The sequence below is a fragment of the Protomyctophum bolini genome, assembly GCF_963924005.1.
Source record: "Protomyctophum bolini genome assembly, chromosome: 14".
Taxonomy (NCBI): Eukaryota; Metazoa; Chordata; class Actinopteri; order Myctophiformes; family Myctophidae; genus Protomyctophum; species Protomyctophum bolini.
In genome coordinates, this window is record NC_137875.1 from 38,275,653 (window position 1) to 38,294,035 (window position 18,383).

Here is an 18,383-nt window from a genome sequence, read left to right on the forward strand (position 1 = left end):
AGAAAACTGTCATGTTTTGTTTGATGTCATCTGGTTTTGTCGCAAAACATGTATGCCACCCACCTTTCCCTTTCTTTTCGTTCTTCGCTGCCTCTTCAAACAGGCCTGGGAGATGGATCACTACCCCGTTACCTGAAATCACAAAGTTTTGAGTCTCTGATTATTCAGAAGTATAGTGAAGACGGTTCTATGTTGTGTACAGTAGCTATCTACATTAGTTACCAGTATCGTTTAGAATAATAGATTTTAAAGCACTTTTATTTGTCTATAAGGCACTTCATAGCCTGACACCTTCGTATATTGAGGATTCCATACATTTTTATGTTCCCACTAGAACACTCAGGTCTTCAATCCACTCTTCTATTAAAATGACCCAAAGCTAAACATAAGAACACCGGTGAGGCCGCTTTCTGGGTCTATATGGCCCCAAGTTGTGGAACACCCTACCACTGCACCTTAAAAGGGCGACCTCTCTTTATGTTTTTAAGAGCGAGTTGAAAACAACTTGGCATTTGTTTAGATTTATCTTGTGTTCATATTCAATGTTCTGATTTTCCTTACCATTTTTTTCTTTTTGTATTGCTATTTTTATTTGCTAATTTGTACATATTTTGTCTTGTATTGACTCATACTCATCATAGACTGTAAAAAGAAATATGGACAAAGCGTTCTCCGGGTCCGATATAAACAAACCAGGTGTCTATTATAAACAAACCGGTGGGTGTGTGAGGCTGCTGCCTGCTACGCTACTTATGGCTTCTACAGGGAGAAAAATAAAGATAGCCGACGAAAAACAGAGGACTTAACAGTTCATGGACAGAGGCTTTTGCCTTCACAGCCAATGCAGATTGACAGCTATCAAACAACAACAAAAAAAGTAACGTTTAAAGACATTTCCAGTGAAAGCATGCTAATTTCTGCTAGTTTCGTTGCAACCCGGGAGATAATAAAGTTTGGCAAGCTGCATTATAATGCGTACATTTTCTTTGCGGCTCCAGATAGATTTTGAATTTATTTTTGGTCGGAAATGGCTCTTTCAACATCTTGGGTTGCCGACCCCTGGTCTAGGTGAAGTTGGGCCCAAATACACGGACCTCTATGGAGATATGGGGTTTTTTGGGCCCAATGACAGCACCACAACAGGCCATTATATGAACTTTCAGGAAGTCCTGATTTCCATAGTGGCCTCACAAAATATGTCTGACTGCCCCCCTGATTGACCTGCTTTTTTTTATATATAAAGTGTATTATTATTATTATTATCTACAATACAAGGATTAGATCAATTAGTGTGAACTGTTTTAACGACACCGTCTATTTGTCTGTTCATATGTATCTACGTCTCTGCCAACAAATTGGTCCTCCAGAAGTTGCTTGACTATAAACGTTTCTTTTTTTACATTTTATTTCCTCCACTAAGCAGTAATCAAGGACAACTGAATGAAGGAGAGACTAAAATACAGATGATCAAGGCTAAAGGAGGTGGGGAAAGTGAGTCATTCTCTGATGAATGGTATATTGTGTCAGTTTCCTTCAAAGGCCAAATCAGGTTCAGGGTCAGGTTCATTTATTTGTTTGTCCCCGAGGGGCGATTTGGTTTACAGCAAGGCATAACACAGGCAGGTAACATGAAACACAAAAACACAGTAAAAAGGCCCATAGTACACATGGAACAATAAAACAGGGTGGCAGTTTGAGGTATCGGTGTAACATTCATAACATTTTCAGGACAGTTGTATAAATAATTCATACAAGCGAGTCAGGTGACAAGTTACCTCCTCCTCCTATCGGCATTTAGAGCCTGGATAGCTACAGGCACGAAGGAGAACTTATACCTATTGCTTTTGGCCCCTGGAATATTTAGGCGAAGGCCAAGAGGGAAGCAGCTTGAACTCAGAGCTGAAGGGAGGGGAGTTGTCCGTACAAATGGACTTGGCTTTTCTTAACCCATTTTGACCTGAGATCAGATTCAAAAAATGTCTTCTACATCCTGACAGTTTTCTGAAAAAGCTATGTTTCTATGTCAGTCGTCAAAAATAGCAGACCTAAAAAAATAATAATAGCAGACCTAAGACCTATCCTCATAGAACGCCACCGAGTGGCGCGCTACGAGCTTGTGGGTCTGCTATTTTTGAAATATCGTGAAAATATTTATTTCAGAAAACTGGAGGATTTAGAAGGCCTAAATGGGTTAAAGGTTAAAAAGGAGGAAAACTTTATTCAACCGACATGATTCGACCTATATACGGTCTTCATCAGGTTTCAGTATAACAGCATGACGACAACAGGTGTGAAAGAGTTAACTGTAAAGAGCTTGCTGATTAGCAGCTGGACCCACGGTAATTATAGCCATCAATTAGCTGAGCTGTCATTTTCAGCTCAGCTAGAAGAAAAAAAAACTCCCCATTGGAACACATTGAAGCTCCCCATTGTTACTGATAGACAACAACACTTGGCTACGCTGGTTTTTGATTGGTGACAATCCTCCGGCAAGGGCGCAGCGAGCTGTGTTATGTAAGCTATAATATACGCAATGATATATATACGATGATATATTGTATTAGGCCCGTATCGCACAAGTTTCGGGCACTTTGCATTTAGCCAACAACACCCACAGCATAATATAATCACGATATACCGTGTATTATTAATTACTAGATCATCAAAATATGATCAACATCGCATATCGTTTCCTTTGCTTGATGTTCTGTGTAAAGCGCATTGAATTTAGCCTGGTGAAACCACTCCCCCTGCTGGACAACATTTGCATTCTGCCAGCAGGGAGAGTCTGGGAACTCTCACGCAGAGACGATGTACTAGTCCGGTCCAATTCTGGCCGGAGCGATATGCGGCTGTATGAGGCCCGCTAGAGGCGGCGGGATCAACGCGAGACTTATGACATATTGAAGCGCTGCCACAGCGCAAATGTAAACACAACCTAACAAGACTACAACTCGAAATTATTATGGAGATATCAAATGTTTGTCCCGCTGCTTCCGGGTTCGTCGTTTCCGCCTTGCCCTTAAGGTCTCACTACAAGTAGGAGCAGCGTATGCCCTTATGGTAATATAAATATAGGCATAGGTGTTACATGTTCTCTAAATGGCATGTGTTACAAATTACAATCAATCGTATATGTGCCAAGATAACGGAGAACCACCTGATAAAATGCTGACTCACTATTCAGCTACGCTGTGTTATGTAAGTATATTGGCAACTAAGCTATGCGTCTATAGTCTAATGTGCATGGTGAACTGCAGATGTGAGGATGGCTCGGGGCCAGCGAAAGAAAACAACTTTGACAGAAAGAAACCATTAGCTAATTAAGTTACTGCAGATGAGTGGACCTGTGTACGCTGCAGGCTGACTCCGTCGAGAGTGATGCTTACTCTTATTGTATGGTAGCAATGCCTAAAATGGAGCCTGCCACTTTAGCAACGCTGACATTTTGTCCCAAATCGATTCATCGGGAAGAATGCACGGCAGCATGCAGGTTGACTTCATGAGTACAACCGGCTGAAACCTGCACATACATACAGTACATGTGGCATGTATGTATGTATGAATGAATGCATAACTGGGTGTTGCCTGAGAGTCAATGCATGCACAGATATAATACTTCTGTGGGTGTGGTACACACCGATGAATCCAGTGACCTTGGGGTTGATGATTCCGCTGGGTAGGAGGTGGAAGTCATACTCCACCGAGTCAACCACCACTGTGTGCCCCGCATTGTTACCGCCCTGCACACAGAGAGACAAATAGAGGGACAGGGAGAGAAACAAAAAGAGGGAGTTAATGGGATTTATTTTTATTGGTAATAGGTTTCAACAGTTTGGTACAGTCTGAACATACCATTTATTTATTTTTCATTTTCTCCCTCGCTCCATCCCTCCCCCCACAGTTACCGTCAGAAACATTAAACATTAACATTAAAACAATATAAAAAATAACATTAATAATTGAGTACAGACATACAAAAACAACAACCATTGCATTATTTGACATATGATACAAACAGTAGGATACAAAAATGATAATTGAAGCACAGAGGACAAAAACAATACAAATAACAAAATAAAATAAAACAAAACAACATAAATACAATTATGAGTCGGGTTATTCGAGTTCAAAAGATAGTCACGAGTTATGTCGGAAAAGATTGTGTTGAATCAGGAACGTTGTCATACACCACCCTCTATACACAGTCCGGACAGTTTGTTTAGATTTAACTTGAAAGGCAGGCTTACTGTATGGTGTAGCGGTGCACTCCACCGTGGCCTGCAACGCAACGTCCTCATTTCTGAGCATTTTCTCAGCACAGGACAACCACGGTATCGTGCTCACGCTGTCAATCCTAGGCCTGATATTTGCATCCCACAAAACCATAGAGATTACACCTATATTATGTTTTTCTTTGTTCTATAAAAAAAGGCAATAGAAACATGTAGTGAGTAGTTTGTATGTCACTACCTGTGATTAGTCCAGGTTTACTATTAGCCATCATGGAGAGCATTCTTTTGCACTAAATCTATACCAGTCTGGTGTGGACGGACGGTAGCATGGTCAGTCACACGATGCAAACAACTGCAGTTTTCTGAAAAAGCTATGTTTCTATGTCAGTCGTTCTTAGATTTACAAGCTCGTAGCTTGGAATGTTTCAAGCTATGCGCTTGTAGATCTGCTATTTTTCAATAGCTAAAGCATAACATAATGCCAACACCAAAAGGGGTTCCCGCCCCAAAATGGGATAGTAGTCAGCAAGTCATCATCAGTTGAATCTCCGTGATCACAAAGGCATAATCATTAGGGCAGGTACAGTAATCTCTGACACCTCTCAGTCTCACCCTGCCCACTGTAACCAACTGACACCCACTGGTAGGCATTTACAGGTCTCTGTCCACCAAATAAACCCACTGCATTAAGGACTAAGAACAGTGAACACCACTACGGATGTACAATCTTGTCTTTGAACTTTGACTCGTGACAGTCTGTGTGTTGTTGTTGTGCTAGTTTAAAGTGATATTGATAATTGCCTACTGTAAACATATGGTTGATGTTGCGTTAACCAGTCCTCCTTCCCCCTCCACAAAGCCAGAGTAGGCAATATTCTTTTTTACTGCCTACTGCCCCCTCCCACACATTTGCCATTGCCACTGCTATAGAGCGTCGCAGTCCCTCCCCCTTTCAGAACAACGAGTGGCCCAGGAAATGAATCCCAATGCATTTGTCCCATAGGCATTTCGTGCTTTATTTATTTAAAGACCTTTTAAGCGTCGTACGAAGCCAACTCTTGTCGTAACAAATCATGACAACACACACAATGTTTTGGACCAAACAAATAATTACAAAGAAGAAAAACAACAAAACAAAGGGTTGTAACCTGTCGTTTTTCTCTACTTTCTGATTCTTTGTTTGGCCCGAAATATTGTGTGTGTTGTCATGATTTGTCACGACAAGAGTTGGCTTCGTACGACCGACGCTTAAAAGGTCTTTAAATAAATAAAGCACGAAATGCCTATATATGGGACAAATGCATTGCGATTCATTTCCTGGGCCACTCGTTGTTCTGAAAGGGGTAGGGACTGCGACGCTCTGTTGTACCCTATTGACTCACCTCCCAGTGGGGGGAGGCCCCCGCTGGGAGATGTAGTTATCTCCTGTTCGACACCCCCCCCCCGTCGACAGGTGCCGCCCAAGCCTGTAGGAGTCTCTAGTACAGCGACAAAACTCACGAGAAGGCTTAGCCTGGGCACCCACCATTTCATCTCTGTATATGATCCTGTCTGGAGCGGATGATATCGTTACGTCATGTTGTAGTATTGTTTTGTAGTCGACAGGCAGGAACAACAGGCGTCAACTTTATTGAGGGAAAAGGAAGGTTCCTTCCTTTTCCCTCAATAAAAGCTACAGGCTAGAGCTTTTATTGATAAAGTTGACGCCTGTTGTTCCTGGCCTGTCGACTACAAAACAATACTACAACATGACGTAACGATATCATCCGCTCCAGAGAGGATCATACGGACTTTTGAAACGGAGACCAGGCTATTCCTCCGAGGTGGTGGAAAGCCTGGTGAGGCGAGGTTACCAGAGGCTTAAATCCCTGGAAGTCTGTCAAGACAACTGGGCCAATAGGCAGGCACACACAATTATAGTTTCTGCCTCTCTCGTCTGTACAGGCCGTACAATCTGGAAGTGTAGCATTGATTGGGAAAACATCATGAACGGCTTCATGTTGCACAAGTGGCTCCGGAATCCAGATCAAAACAAGACTTGCAACAGTGGCACTGGGCGGTTGTGAAATAACAGTGTAACAGCGGAAACATTGAGTTGTATACGTAGGACAGGAATGCGTCAACAAGCCCGATGTCCACTGTTCGCTCTGTACTAAAAGTCAAGGATCATGACAATAACACTCTTTATTGTTCCCTTGGAACTTTGGCCCCTGCAATTGAACCCATCCTAAGGGACAGTATAAGGCAGTGAGAACCCATCCTCATCGTTGCCCACACGTATTCAAGCAAGAGCCAGTCAATCAGCTACGATGAATGCCTGGAACACTCTGCATAACTCTGGGCTGTAATTTAACGAATATTATACTGTAAAGTAAAACAAACATGCTGTACGCATAAAATGGAGTGTTATAAACCCATAAGGGATGGGGAAATAAAATAATCAATCAATCAAATGAATCAATAAATCAATAAATCTACTTTTGTTCATCAAATACCATCAAATAGACTTATTTACTCAAAGAGACATGGAGTTAATCATACATCAACATAGCCACCGCGGCAGCCATGTCTTGACATACTGTATCGTTCCTTCATCACAGTGACTTGTGTTAGCAGGCTTATAGGGCTGATAGTGATATTAGTTATATCGTACTTCTGCTTTGGGCCATGCACTGATGCACTCTGTGTACTTTGTGTGAACATTTACTGTATAATTAGCAATGTAAACGTTCACAAGACATTGACATTTGTTTTTGCCACCTCGCCCCGTATATATAAGTCAATACAAGCTATATCATTTGTCTCTGTGTTGTGCAGCCCTACCACCGCAGTAGTGCCTATTGCCTCGGTCACTCACTTTCACCACAATCACTTTGAGGTTCCATTCGGTTCGGATGGCCTGTTTTTTTACTGGAATATTGTTTGAGTGGAGCGACCACTCCAAGGAACAGCAATGCCCGTGTTAACCTATGTGTTAACCTATGTGTGTGGCTGTGAGTACCAGTAGGGGCAAAAGTGGCGCTGTTGTGCCAGAAACAGAGAGAGATAGATAGTGTTGCACTGTTGCCTAGTGCTAATTACAGAGAGAGAGAGAGAGAGGCAGGGGGAGAGGGGAGTTGCACCACTCAGTTCACACAGGTGTGATTTTTGTATTAACATTATGCCGACAACGCAGAATGACCTAATTTAAATCACACGTTAAGTGTTAAAGCACACCACAGGTGTTCTGATTGCTCCTTCAGAACAGAGCTGGTCTGGTGGGTTGTGTGTGCTTGTATTTCTGTCCATGTGCAATGTGAAATCATCCCGGGTTTATAGCCAGGTCAAGTCGACTTTCTCTGGCATGTTCTGAAATGTTCTGCCACAGTGGCTGCATCAGGTTTCCCCACTTCTATTTCATTTCAGTTGATGTCATTAATGTACAATTTGTGGTTCTTTACATTGTATTTCAGACTTTTATGTTTTATACATGAATGTTGAGTACTGGTGGTGTTGTTGTTGTTGTTTGTCCTGTATCTGTCATGTATCTGTTGTCTGTCCTGTCTCATGTACAAAGAGCTTCAATAAAAAATACTTGAATAATAAGGTTTCCCACTTCTGACAACAGGCGAGCGAGCTGTACTGTAGTGGAAGCATTCATTCAACTTGCTGCCCACCTGCTCTGCATCACCCCTCTATAGGTGTCCAGTCAGCCAGCCTGCCTGAGCCTGCCCCCAGTCTTGTGACCACCATGTGCTTCTTTCTTCCACTGTAACCCGTGGCTCGTAAATCAAGCCACGGTGGTGGGTGTCTGTGTCGGTCACTGTGTGTCCTGGCCCGGGGAGGGTTATTCCTGGCCACGACGGTGCTCTGAGGCGACACAAAACGTTGGAGGAGCGAGGGCAGATGCCTCTCCGTTTTAGATACTTTTACTGTGTGTCGATCAAAGAAGCACCACCAACCCCCAGAGGACCCCGTCCCCATGCCTAGTGACCATATACCCTGTCCCCAATGTGGGAGTGGGGACAGCTACACTTGTGTGGAAGCCCTGGATCACCTGCTGCTACAAGTGGCTTCATGAACTATTTAAACCAAAGCAAAACAAGATTCCTTTGCTCTACTACTCTTTGTATGCCATATGTTCTTGTGTAAGGTGTTTGCTTAGTATGTTCAATTTAGTATAGATGAATACACAAAATGTGTCACGACTTTTGGATGCAACAGTTAATCAAAGTAATCAATGTAATCAATTATTATTTAAATAAAACAAAAATATATAAATATAAATAATATTGAATATAATTTAATCAAGACAAAGAGAGAATCAACCAGGTGCTCGATGGAGGTGCGATACGGAAAGTGCTATGGGCTAAGATGGAGTCTGACTCTGATCACGGATCAACTACTCCAAAGAGAGAAATCCTGGCTGAGTTATTCCATTCCTCAGGATACACAACGCAAAGCTACACCATTTACGCTCGCGTGGCCCGGAATAGCAGAGTTACAGAGACAGAAGGCTAGGTATAAGTCAAGAGGCTATGTGCACTGTGTCTCTGAATGTCTATAATCTTCAGAGATGCCTTCATAAAGCTGATACACCGATGATTAAAAATCATGTCGAGTAAAATACCAGCATAGCATGGTCAGAAAGCAAACTCTCTGAGACCTCAATGCCGTCAATTAAATTATGTCCTAAATTTAGACGTCAAGTCCGGGGCAATATTATAAGAGCCATATTGATTTGTCAACAAATCATACAGGGCAAGGAAGTGGTGACATATTTATAGCAGGAGTACGGGGGGATAGCTTAAACGGGGGGATAACAGGGAGTGTATAAAGCCTTTTTAGCCACAAAGGTCACAGGGCACAGTGCAGAGCAGCTGGTTGTGACCCTCTCCAGGGATGGCTACGGGGCATGACCCAAGTTACACTGAAACAACAATGTCCCTCACTATTTGGGAGACTGTATGAAACTGTTACTGCAATGCATACAATGGAGGGCTGGAAACGGACTCGGAGCAATGGACACTATAGAGAGGGTATGCGCAGTGTATACCTGGAAGTTATGCGGGAACGCCCTATACTGAGTGGCAAAAAACTACTTTCTGGCCTTGACAGCCCCATTCGTCCAAACAGAAAAGTCCTGTCTGATTGCATTAAACAATGTTAAACTCGTCAACAGTGCAGCTGTACGAAAAGCTTGAATTAACCTCTTTCTATCAAAGCAAAGTTTTAGTTTCATGAAAATCCACCATAGAAACGTTATGAGCTATACTTTCTGTCAAGAAATGCCCTGCAATTTGTCAGAGTTTGGAAGTGCTTGTTTTCACATCTTGTTGCCTCCGGCATTATGTGACATTTAGAAACAGGTGGTACGGCAGGACGGTTGAGTGATTTCCAACAAGCGCTTCCAAACTCCAACACTCCATGCTGCTCAATGTTTTGCCACTCAGTCTAGATGTCCTGATGGGAAAATCATGCATGTGCATACTCTCCGTTGTGTTCGCGATCGCTCGTGGGAAGCCGGTTGGGGAGGGCGAACTCTTGTCACTGCACTCACTGTCTGGCAACTCCTACAGGTTGGTCTGTGCGCCTTGTTCATCAGGGAGCAGAACTAGGTCAGATAGCGTGTTCCTCCAAATGCACTACGACTACACCCCTCCCGGTGAAACTCCTCAGTGTCAGGTGAAGTGGCGACTGTGGGGTTTATCGTGACAGACAGGGACTGTACACATGGGATGGTAGTGGTGGGAGGGGGGTGGCATAACAACTAAAGTGGGAGTGGAGAAAAAAAGAAGAAAGAAAGCTGTTTCGACTACACTCTTAACACACATGTGTGGTCACTGTGGTGTAGCAGGTACACCACTGACTAAGAGTGTATCTTTCCAAACATGTATTGCCTTGGGCACATTGGGTAACATGTTATGCATTATTGAATTCATGCATGCCGTATAATAGCACACACTCCCTCCATTTATCTCATTAAAGAAGCACGGAACCAAATGCAGTTTAGCCAACGCCCACTGACTAACCAACTCCCAAAGTGCAAGACGAGTGCTATCTCAATAATGCTACTGCCAGCTAGCCTTCACTGCCCCCCCCCCCCCCCCCCCCCTCACTTCGACCTAAAACCTCCACGTGCACTCACGAGTTCTTCGAGAGGTGTTTTCTGTAAGGAACACCCAGTTGGAAGTGCTGGCGAGGCTTGTTTTATAAAAAGATGAACACAATCTCATCCAACGTGCAAGCTATTGCTCCCTCACCCCGTCAAGCCCACCGACTTCCTGCAACACATTATACCCCACCCACCACACACACACACACACACACACACATACCATGACAGAGAAGGGGTGTGTGAGCTGTGCAGCAATGCTGCCAGTAAGTGGTTTATTTTTACATGCCTCCATCCTTGGCGAGGGCCCAGCAGCAGTGACAGCTCCTTGGCCGTAGAGAATCTTTGCTATGTCAACCTGTTGTCAATGCCATGCATAGTGTCAAAGCAAGAGGGAAGACTGCTGAGACTTGTTAAGCTGCAAGAGGTTAAAATCGAAACCAGTAGAGTAAGTAAACTAGCACGGTCTCTCTGGAGCGGGTTTCTCATTCCCCGTTGCCGGGCCTGAACCCATAGAGTTATAGAGACCTGCTATTCATTTCAGTGGAAGTTTGCTCAGTGGAGTCCACTTCCACTTCTTTTTTTTTCCGAATGCGGAAGTGCAAACGGGCGCTCAATGTTAAACTCCAGCGGCACTGCAGGGCTTCCTCGTCGTAGCTCCACAGGTCCGCCCGCAGTCCCCACCTCTGACCAGTAGGGCCGAGTGCTTCAACGTTGGAGAGCCTCACTGAGTCACTGGGGGCTTGCCTGAACCCAAGCAAACCTCAAACGATTTCTAAGATAAGGTTTCATTCATTCATTAGGCAAACTGATATAGCATTTATAAGGCCTTTTCCGTTATTATAGGGCTTGACTATTAATCTCTCAAGATGTTCAATTTGCAATGACGAATGGATTGGGGATCGACTAGCACAGGCGTTTGGCATCGACTGACTGCAATGCCTCCACACTGACACCTACAGTACTCTATAGAAACCAAATGTGGGCAAAGGTGTGTTTGGGGGGGTGTTATGTAGGGAAAGCCAGTCTGAAAAGATGGGTTTTGTTTGAGTGTGCTTTTGAACGAATCGAAGGTGGGTGCAGCTCACTGATGTGAGTTGGGAGTGAGTTCCACAGTGAAGGGCCGGCCCCTGCAAAGGCCCTGTAATGTAAGAAGAGACCTTCCAATCCAGGTTTCAAACACAGGAATGTAAGCAGATATAAAACATCAACATAACTTCTTCCTCGGGCGCTACTTCCAGTAGTTCCGGTTAGACACTCTCAGTAGCAGGTCTCCCAGCGTGGAATTATTTACCATCACCTGTGTGAAGTGAGGGGTGCTCTTATCGTGAACTAGACCGAATGACTATTTGCTCAGACACTATGACGTAATATTCTCCATTTATTGTCAATGGGAATTTAATGTTTCTGTAGGACAAGAATCACACCCGTGTGAAGTGAGGGGTGCTAATATATTAAAGTCTAACTCATGTTGATTAGGTGAGATTAAAATAGGGTGCATTTTGCATCCCAAAACGCAGTTTATAGTTAAGGGACGCAATAAAACAACGACCTCTGCATCCACGGGATAATAATAATAATAATAATATATGTAATATAATATATATTACATACATGTATACATGGGAGCATTACCTTTAATCCTCCCGACACTAAAACACTAAAGATGTGGATTAAAGGACCCAATGCCAGAGTGCAATTGGTTTTCGATGGTGACGTAATGACGATATGTTTTAGTGTCGGGAGGATTAGAGGTAATGCTCCTATGTATACATGTATGTAATCTGGCACCACTGCCGTATCAGGCACAATTAGTCATTACGTAATTTGCTGGGACGGTGCATACGCATCGAAAATGCTGGGACGGTGCATACGGCGCAAAGTAACCACAGTATACCGCTAATCAACTTACAAATTACATATACATATAGATAGAGGCATTTTACGTAATGACGATATGTTTTAGTGTCGGGGGGATTAAAGGTAATGCTCCTATGTATACATGTATGTAATCTGGCACCACTGCCGTATCAGCCAGGCACAAGTAGTAATTACGTCATTTGCTGGGGAATAGTTCTAAATCGATAAATACTGTATTCCTTTTATAGATAGAAACTTGTACCATACTTAATAATACTACTTTTTTACATGCATAAAGTAGGTAGGTAGCAAATAGTTAAACCTAATAATTAAACATTTCAAACATTCCTTCCCAGAGAAACTGAGATTTGACAGTTTGTAGCAGTCGAAAGTACTTGCGCGCTCTGCTTGCGCCCTAGTAGGCGGCCATTTATGGCCTACTAGTGTGCAACAAGCAAGTATGCACTCGACAGAGTGCAGTTCTAGTTTAAAATATATCCATCGACTAGTAAATACGCAAGCTATTTCTTTTTTACGAGGAATGAGGATCATGTCGATCATAGCGGCAGGGCATTCAGCCATTATTAGAAGAGATCTTGCTCTGGAAAATCCGTAGGGACACAGCCAGGGGAAGCATGGCTGTGGGGCTGAGCAGAGCAAGAGGACGTGCCAAGGTATTTCATCAACCCGGTCCCTGGCATGGGCTCAAAGAGGGGGGGGGGACCGATATCTTAGAAGATGTTTAACCCATTTCGACCGAGACCAGATTCTACAAGTATCTTCTAAATCATGTTTCTATATCAGCGTTTCTCAAACTATTTCATGTCAAGGACCCCCAGAATTATCTGTATTTGGCTGCGGAACCCCATCTGAAAATATGTTGTTCCAGGGACCCTCCCAGAAGTAGCAAAGATTTGAGTTAAAAACTCGCTCTGTAACAATATATATTCAAAGATTTCAGGCACATTTTCACGGTTTTTCAAAAATAGCAGACCTATACAAGCTACAAGCACGCCACTCTGTGGCGCGCTATGAGCTTGTAGATCTGCTATTTTTCAATAGCTAAAGCATAACGTAATGCTAACACCAAAAGGGGTTCCCGCCCAAAATGGGTTAAGCTGGGCTGGAAAACATATACGGTACACAAATACACTGTGCATGTTATTTTCAGGCCTCATGACTCTCAATACTATCACTCATGAGTCACTGTCACTGTGTACAGCTTGATGCCAATGAGAGATTAAATATACACAGCTCCATCTCAAATCATTAGCATATTGTGTAAGAGTACATTTTCTTCCGGAATATAATTCAAAAAGGGAAACTTTCATATATTCTCAATTCATTGTGCATAAAGTATTTAAAACCTTTTTTTGTTTTAATGTTGATGATTATGGCATATACTAATAGCTCATGAAAATAAAATAAAAACAGTGAAAACTTGGTTTCAACACAGCCATCTCTCAACTCCATCAGAGTATATTGTGCTTCAGTATGTTGACAAGCTTCACGGAGATGCTAATTTTCCTTTCCAGCTCGATTTGGCACCTTCCCACAGTGCCAAAACTACTAGTAACTTACTACTGACCATGGTATAACTGACCAGCCAAATGGCCTGACCTGAACCCCACAGAGAATCTATAGGTTGTATTGTCAAGAGGAAGGTGTGAGACACAAGACTCAACAATACAAATGCATACACAGCTGTCATCAAAGCAAACCTGGGCTTCCATAACACCTTTTACTTTTAAAGCTGTAAATGGTCAGGCTCCCCAGTATGTCTCTGACATGCTGGCTCCCTATAAGCCTAACACGTTCACTCAGGTCCTCAGACAAAGCCCTCCTTGAGACCCCCACAGCCCATCTTAACACAAAAGGTGGCAGGGCATTTGCAAATCCGGGCTTCCAAATTATGGAACACCCTACCTATTAATTTAAGACTTGCGAAATCTGTGTCATGTTTTAAATCCCTTCTAAAAAAAACCACCTTTACGTTAAGGCTTTTTCTTAATTACCTTTGGCATACCTTGTTCTATTTTGTGTGTATGCTTTCATGTTGTCCTTGCTGTCATTCAATGATATCTTGTTGTAGCTGTGACTACTACTACTACTGACTACTACTAATATTTTGAGATATAGGATTTTTTTTTTCATGAGCTGTATGCTAAGATTAAAACAAAAAAACGTGTTCACAATGAATTGAGAATATATGAAAGTTTCACTTTTTGAATTATATTAGGGGAAGAAATGAACTTTTACACAATATTCTAATTCATTGAGATGGAGCTGTATATAACAGAGTTACCCCAGCAGCACTGACCAGATAACATTTTAATAACCATAAAGCTATTGCAATTCCTAACTTGTGACTCGTGTGTCACATTATAACAATCCTGACCACACAAACTGCTTTGTGTGTTGCTTTTCACTGTTCTCTGAAACAAACCCAAACTTAACATCTCTTTTGGTCACAGATTAAGTCTTTTTATTTTCTAGTTTGTTGGTGTGTGAGAAAACGTACACATAGCTTGTCTTTCGAGGTGCTGTGCAGTGCTGGTAGTGAATGAAAGACATTGTTGGCTTAGTTGTGTGTAACGACCGTTGACAAGGCACACATCGGATTCAGAATGAGTTTTGGGTTACAGTGTGCTGCCAATCATGTAAATTAACATTAGGTAATGTCAACTTATCACATGTTTTACATTACGTCAGCCCCTCCCAACCAGGCTCTGTCTGCAATGATATGATAAGCATGATTATTTATAATGCTTCGTACGATGATGTGCCACAAATAGTAGATGTACAAGCTCATGTAGGGCTCCCACAGTTCACTGGAAGCCTGGGCAAAACCAGTGCACGCAAACCAGCAAAATGTGTTTAACTGGCGAGGCTGTCAAGTTCAACACACAAGGATAAACTCAAGATAAACAACTTGCTTCTGCAACATTTCTCGGATTTTGGCTTCATTGCTTCCTCTGAGCATGTTACACCAAAATTGGTAACATATAACAAATTATGTGCGGGGTCCAAATTCATGCTTTACTGTGTGTGAGCAGAGCACAAAGGTGGGAACTTCTGGGAAGGTGGAGTTTGACTCAGTTTAGTTCAGGTCAAATCATATTACATCATGATTGTATTTTTGCTTTCCTTTTGTCAGGTTACAAAAAGGCTGAAAATTACCATTTGACTAGCCTTGGATCATAGATGTGATCTATGGACTATCATAGATGTAGTTGAAGTTTCAACAAGTCTGACTATTGCTTTCTGACTGGGTTTCGCTTTTACTTGGGTTTCGTAAGTTTGCCTCATTCGTCATTAGTCATTACCACCAGTGCCAACATTGGACTTTTCTAACAGAGTAGATGTAAAATGTCCTGTGTTCTAGTGAATTCGGGGAGTATGATACTTTTATCAGGCTTTACTAACATTGGAAAATGATGGGTAGTGTAAGACCCATCTTTGATAAACCATTAATTATTTAAGTGACATATATGATTGCATGCACTGCCCAGACGCAGCCAAGCCAGGGTCTGGGGGTCCTCCGAAACCTTTTTAACAAAGACGTAAGGACTGTGTTCTGGTGAATTTGGGGTTCTTTGATACCAAATCCAGGAGAAATCCAGGCGAAATGACAATGCCGGTGTCCTGCACTGCAGGATATGTGGTCGAAATGCAGGAGACTCCTGCATTATTCCAGGGGTGTTGACAGCCCTGCTGCTGACTATCGGATGAATTACAATAAGATAAACACAGAGTCGAGATACTATACACTACTGCACATTAACTGTATGTTAATGCCATCCTCGCTAACGCTCACTCGCGTCCCGACAGCGAGCAGGTCAGTAGCAAAGCTCTGTACAGACTGTTACTTGTCACAGTTTTAGACAGGTCGCCAATTTCGGTGTAACTCAACTGCCATCAACAAAACATGTCTTATCTGATTCACCTCCTGGACCACTTCAGTTGCATGGCTGACGTTTTACCTTGAGAACCACACACAGCACGGCAGCAGATTATTATGTTTAAGGACGTGTAAAAGACACAACACAATATATCACGACCTAATGACAGCAGTCTGTGGAGCAAAATGAAGCTAGCAAAGGATTCAAGGTGACATTAGCAAAAGATACATGGCAACATAAATGCGGGATAGGAGCGAATTCACCTCCAGCTCCAGCCTTGCGGCTGGGAGTTGAGCTCAGAATCAGTCCAGTAAAACGGATACCTGCCGGATGTAAAACACGAACAGTAAAACCCGGGACAGCGCGTACTGTAGCCTACTAAGAACCTTACCTGACATCTGCACACCATGTCCGCGTCCTGTGCCAGGAGATCCACGACTTTCCCTTTCCCCTCGTCGCCCCACTGAGCCCCCAGCACCACGGTCACTTTGTTGCCGACGCTCGGCCTGCGGGGTCCGTCATTCTCCGTGGTGCTGCCGTTCTGGGCCCCCGCGGCTCCCTCACACCCACTTTCCGACATGTCTTTACTCTTTACGGTGTCCGTGACTGACTGACTGGCTGCTGCTGCTGCCGCTTGCTGTTCTCTCTCTCTCTCTCTCTCTCTCTCTCTCTCTCTCTCTAGAGCTGTCGGTCTGAGGCTGTGCTCACTGTACACGACTGACACGCCCACTACCGGTATGCGTTCAGTGTGCTGCTACACTGTAAAATTCGACAAGGCCCTGCCTGACTGCAGTCAGTGACAGTGTGCACGAACAGTCGAACTGCATACTGCATAATGCAATAATGTAATGTAACCAAGAGTTACATTATTGTTAAACATCATGAGCATTACTTACCAATTTACAAGAAGTCGTCCACTATTACACTTATTAAGTTATTACACTATTACACTAGTACACTTATTAACCTATTACACTACTACACGGTTGAGGGAACATAGGGCTGAGGGAACATAAGGCTGAGGGAGTAAGGGACACAATTAGAGAGATTAGAAGAATGTAGAAGAATTGTTGTTTTTGAATGATTAACGTTTGCCTGTTCTCTCTCCTATGCTATGGTTATACCACGCTCCTGAATCTCCAAGAGAGAACTTTAAGGTCTGGTCCAGGTTTCAGGTTTGGTCCAGGAGGCACTGAGGCAGACACCCTAAGTTTAAGAGCAGGCTTAAAACTTGCCAGACTGCCAGTGTGCCAAATGCTAATTTTCATTTTATGCTAGATTTAATGGACAATAAAGGTTTCTTTATCTATAACAACAGCACCCTCATCATCCATATGTAAATCCCTGGAACATGTGACGCAGTTTAAACCTAAACACCATGTGTGTAATAATAAAATGCCAAGTGTTTATTAATATTCATACAATACAGTAGAACACGAGTTCACTCAAACACCTCACGAGAACACCTAGTGTTCAAATTCTAAACACCTATATGACTGACTTTGATTGTAAAAACTAAACATGTTTATGTGTTTAAAAAGTGTTACAGGGATTAAACATGTTCTTCTGTTTATAATGTAAACACTGTGACACGTTTAAAAAGTGTTACAAATGATGTGTTTAAAACAGTTTATAACCTAAACGCTTGGGTTTAGTGTGGATCATCATAGCCAGTGTATAGTGCCACGTTTTATTACCTCATTAACAAATTACATAACCTGCCTGGCATTACCCCAGGTGAAGGAGTTCAAGTATCTCGGGGTCTTGTTCACGAGTGAGGGGAGGACGGAGAAGGAGATCAGCCAGAGAATCGGAGCGGCAGGGGCGGTATTGCAGTCGCTGTACCGCACTGTTGTGACGAAAAGAGAGTTGAGCCAGAAGGCAAAGCTCTCCGTCTACCGAGCAATCTTCGTTCCTACTCTCACCGATGGTCATGAAGTGTTCCTACTCTCACCTATGGTCATGAAGTGTTCCTACTCTCACCTATGGTCATGAAGTGTTCCTACTCTCACCGATGGTCATGAAGTGTGGGTCATGACCGAAAGAATAAGGTCGCGAATACAAGCGGCCGAAATGAGTTTTCTTCGACGGGTGGCTGGCATCTCCCTTAGAGATAGGGTGAGAAGTTCAGTCACACGAGAGAGATTCGGAGTAGAACCGCTGCTCCTTCGCCTGGAAAGGAGCCAGCTGAGGTGGTTTCGGCCATCTGGTTAGGATGCCTCTCGGGCGCTTCCCTATAGGGAGGTCCTCGACGCACGTCCCACTGGGAGGAGACCCCGGGGCAGACCAAGG

General features: G+C 43.2%; 1 protein-coding gene across 1 annotated transcript in view; it reads right to left on the reverse strand.

Moving 5' to 3' along the window:
• The window catches only part of adss2 (adenylosuccinate synthase 2), a 35,574-nt gene extending 18,840 nt beyond the window's left edge, over positions 1–16,734 (reverse strand). The window contains exons 1-3 of the mRNA XM_080782498.1: positions 16,483–16,734; positions 3,641–3,743; positions 64–132 (exon numbers count right to left, since the gene is read on the reverse strand). Coding sequence (XP_080638624.1) covers positions 64–132; positions 3,641–3,743; positions 16,483–16,671 — 361 coding nt within the window. The 5' untranslated portion in view covers positions 16,672–16,734. The remainder of the gene's footprint in view (positions 1–63; positions 133–3,640; positions 3,744–16,482) is intronic.
• Between the last annotated feature and the right edge of the window lie 1,649 nt (positions 16,735–18,383).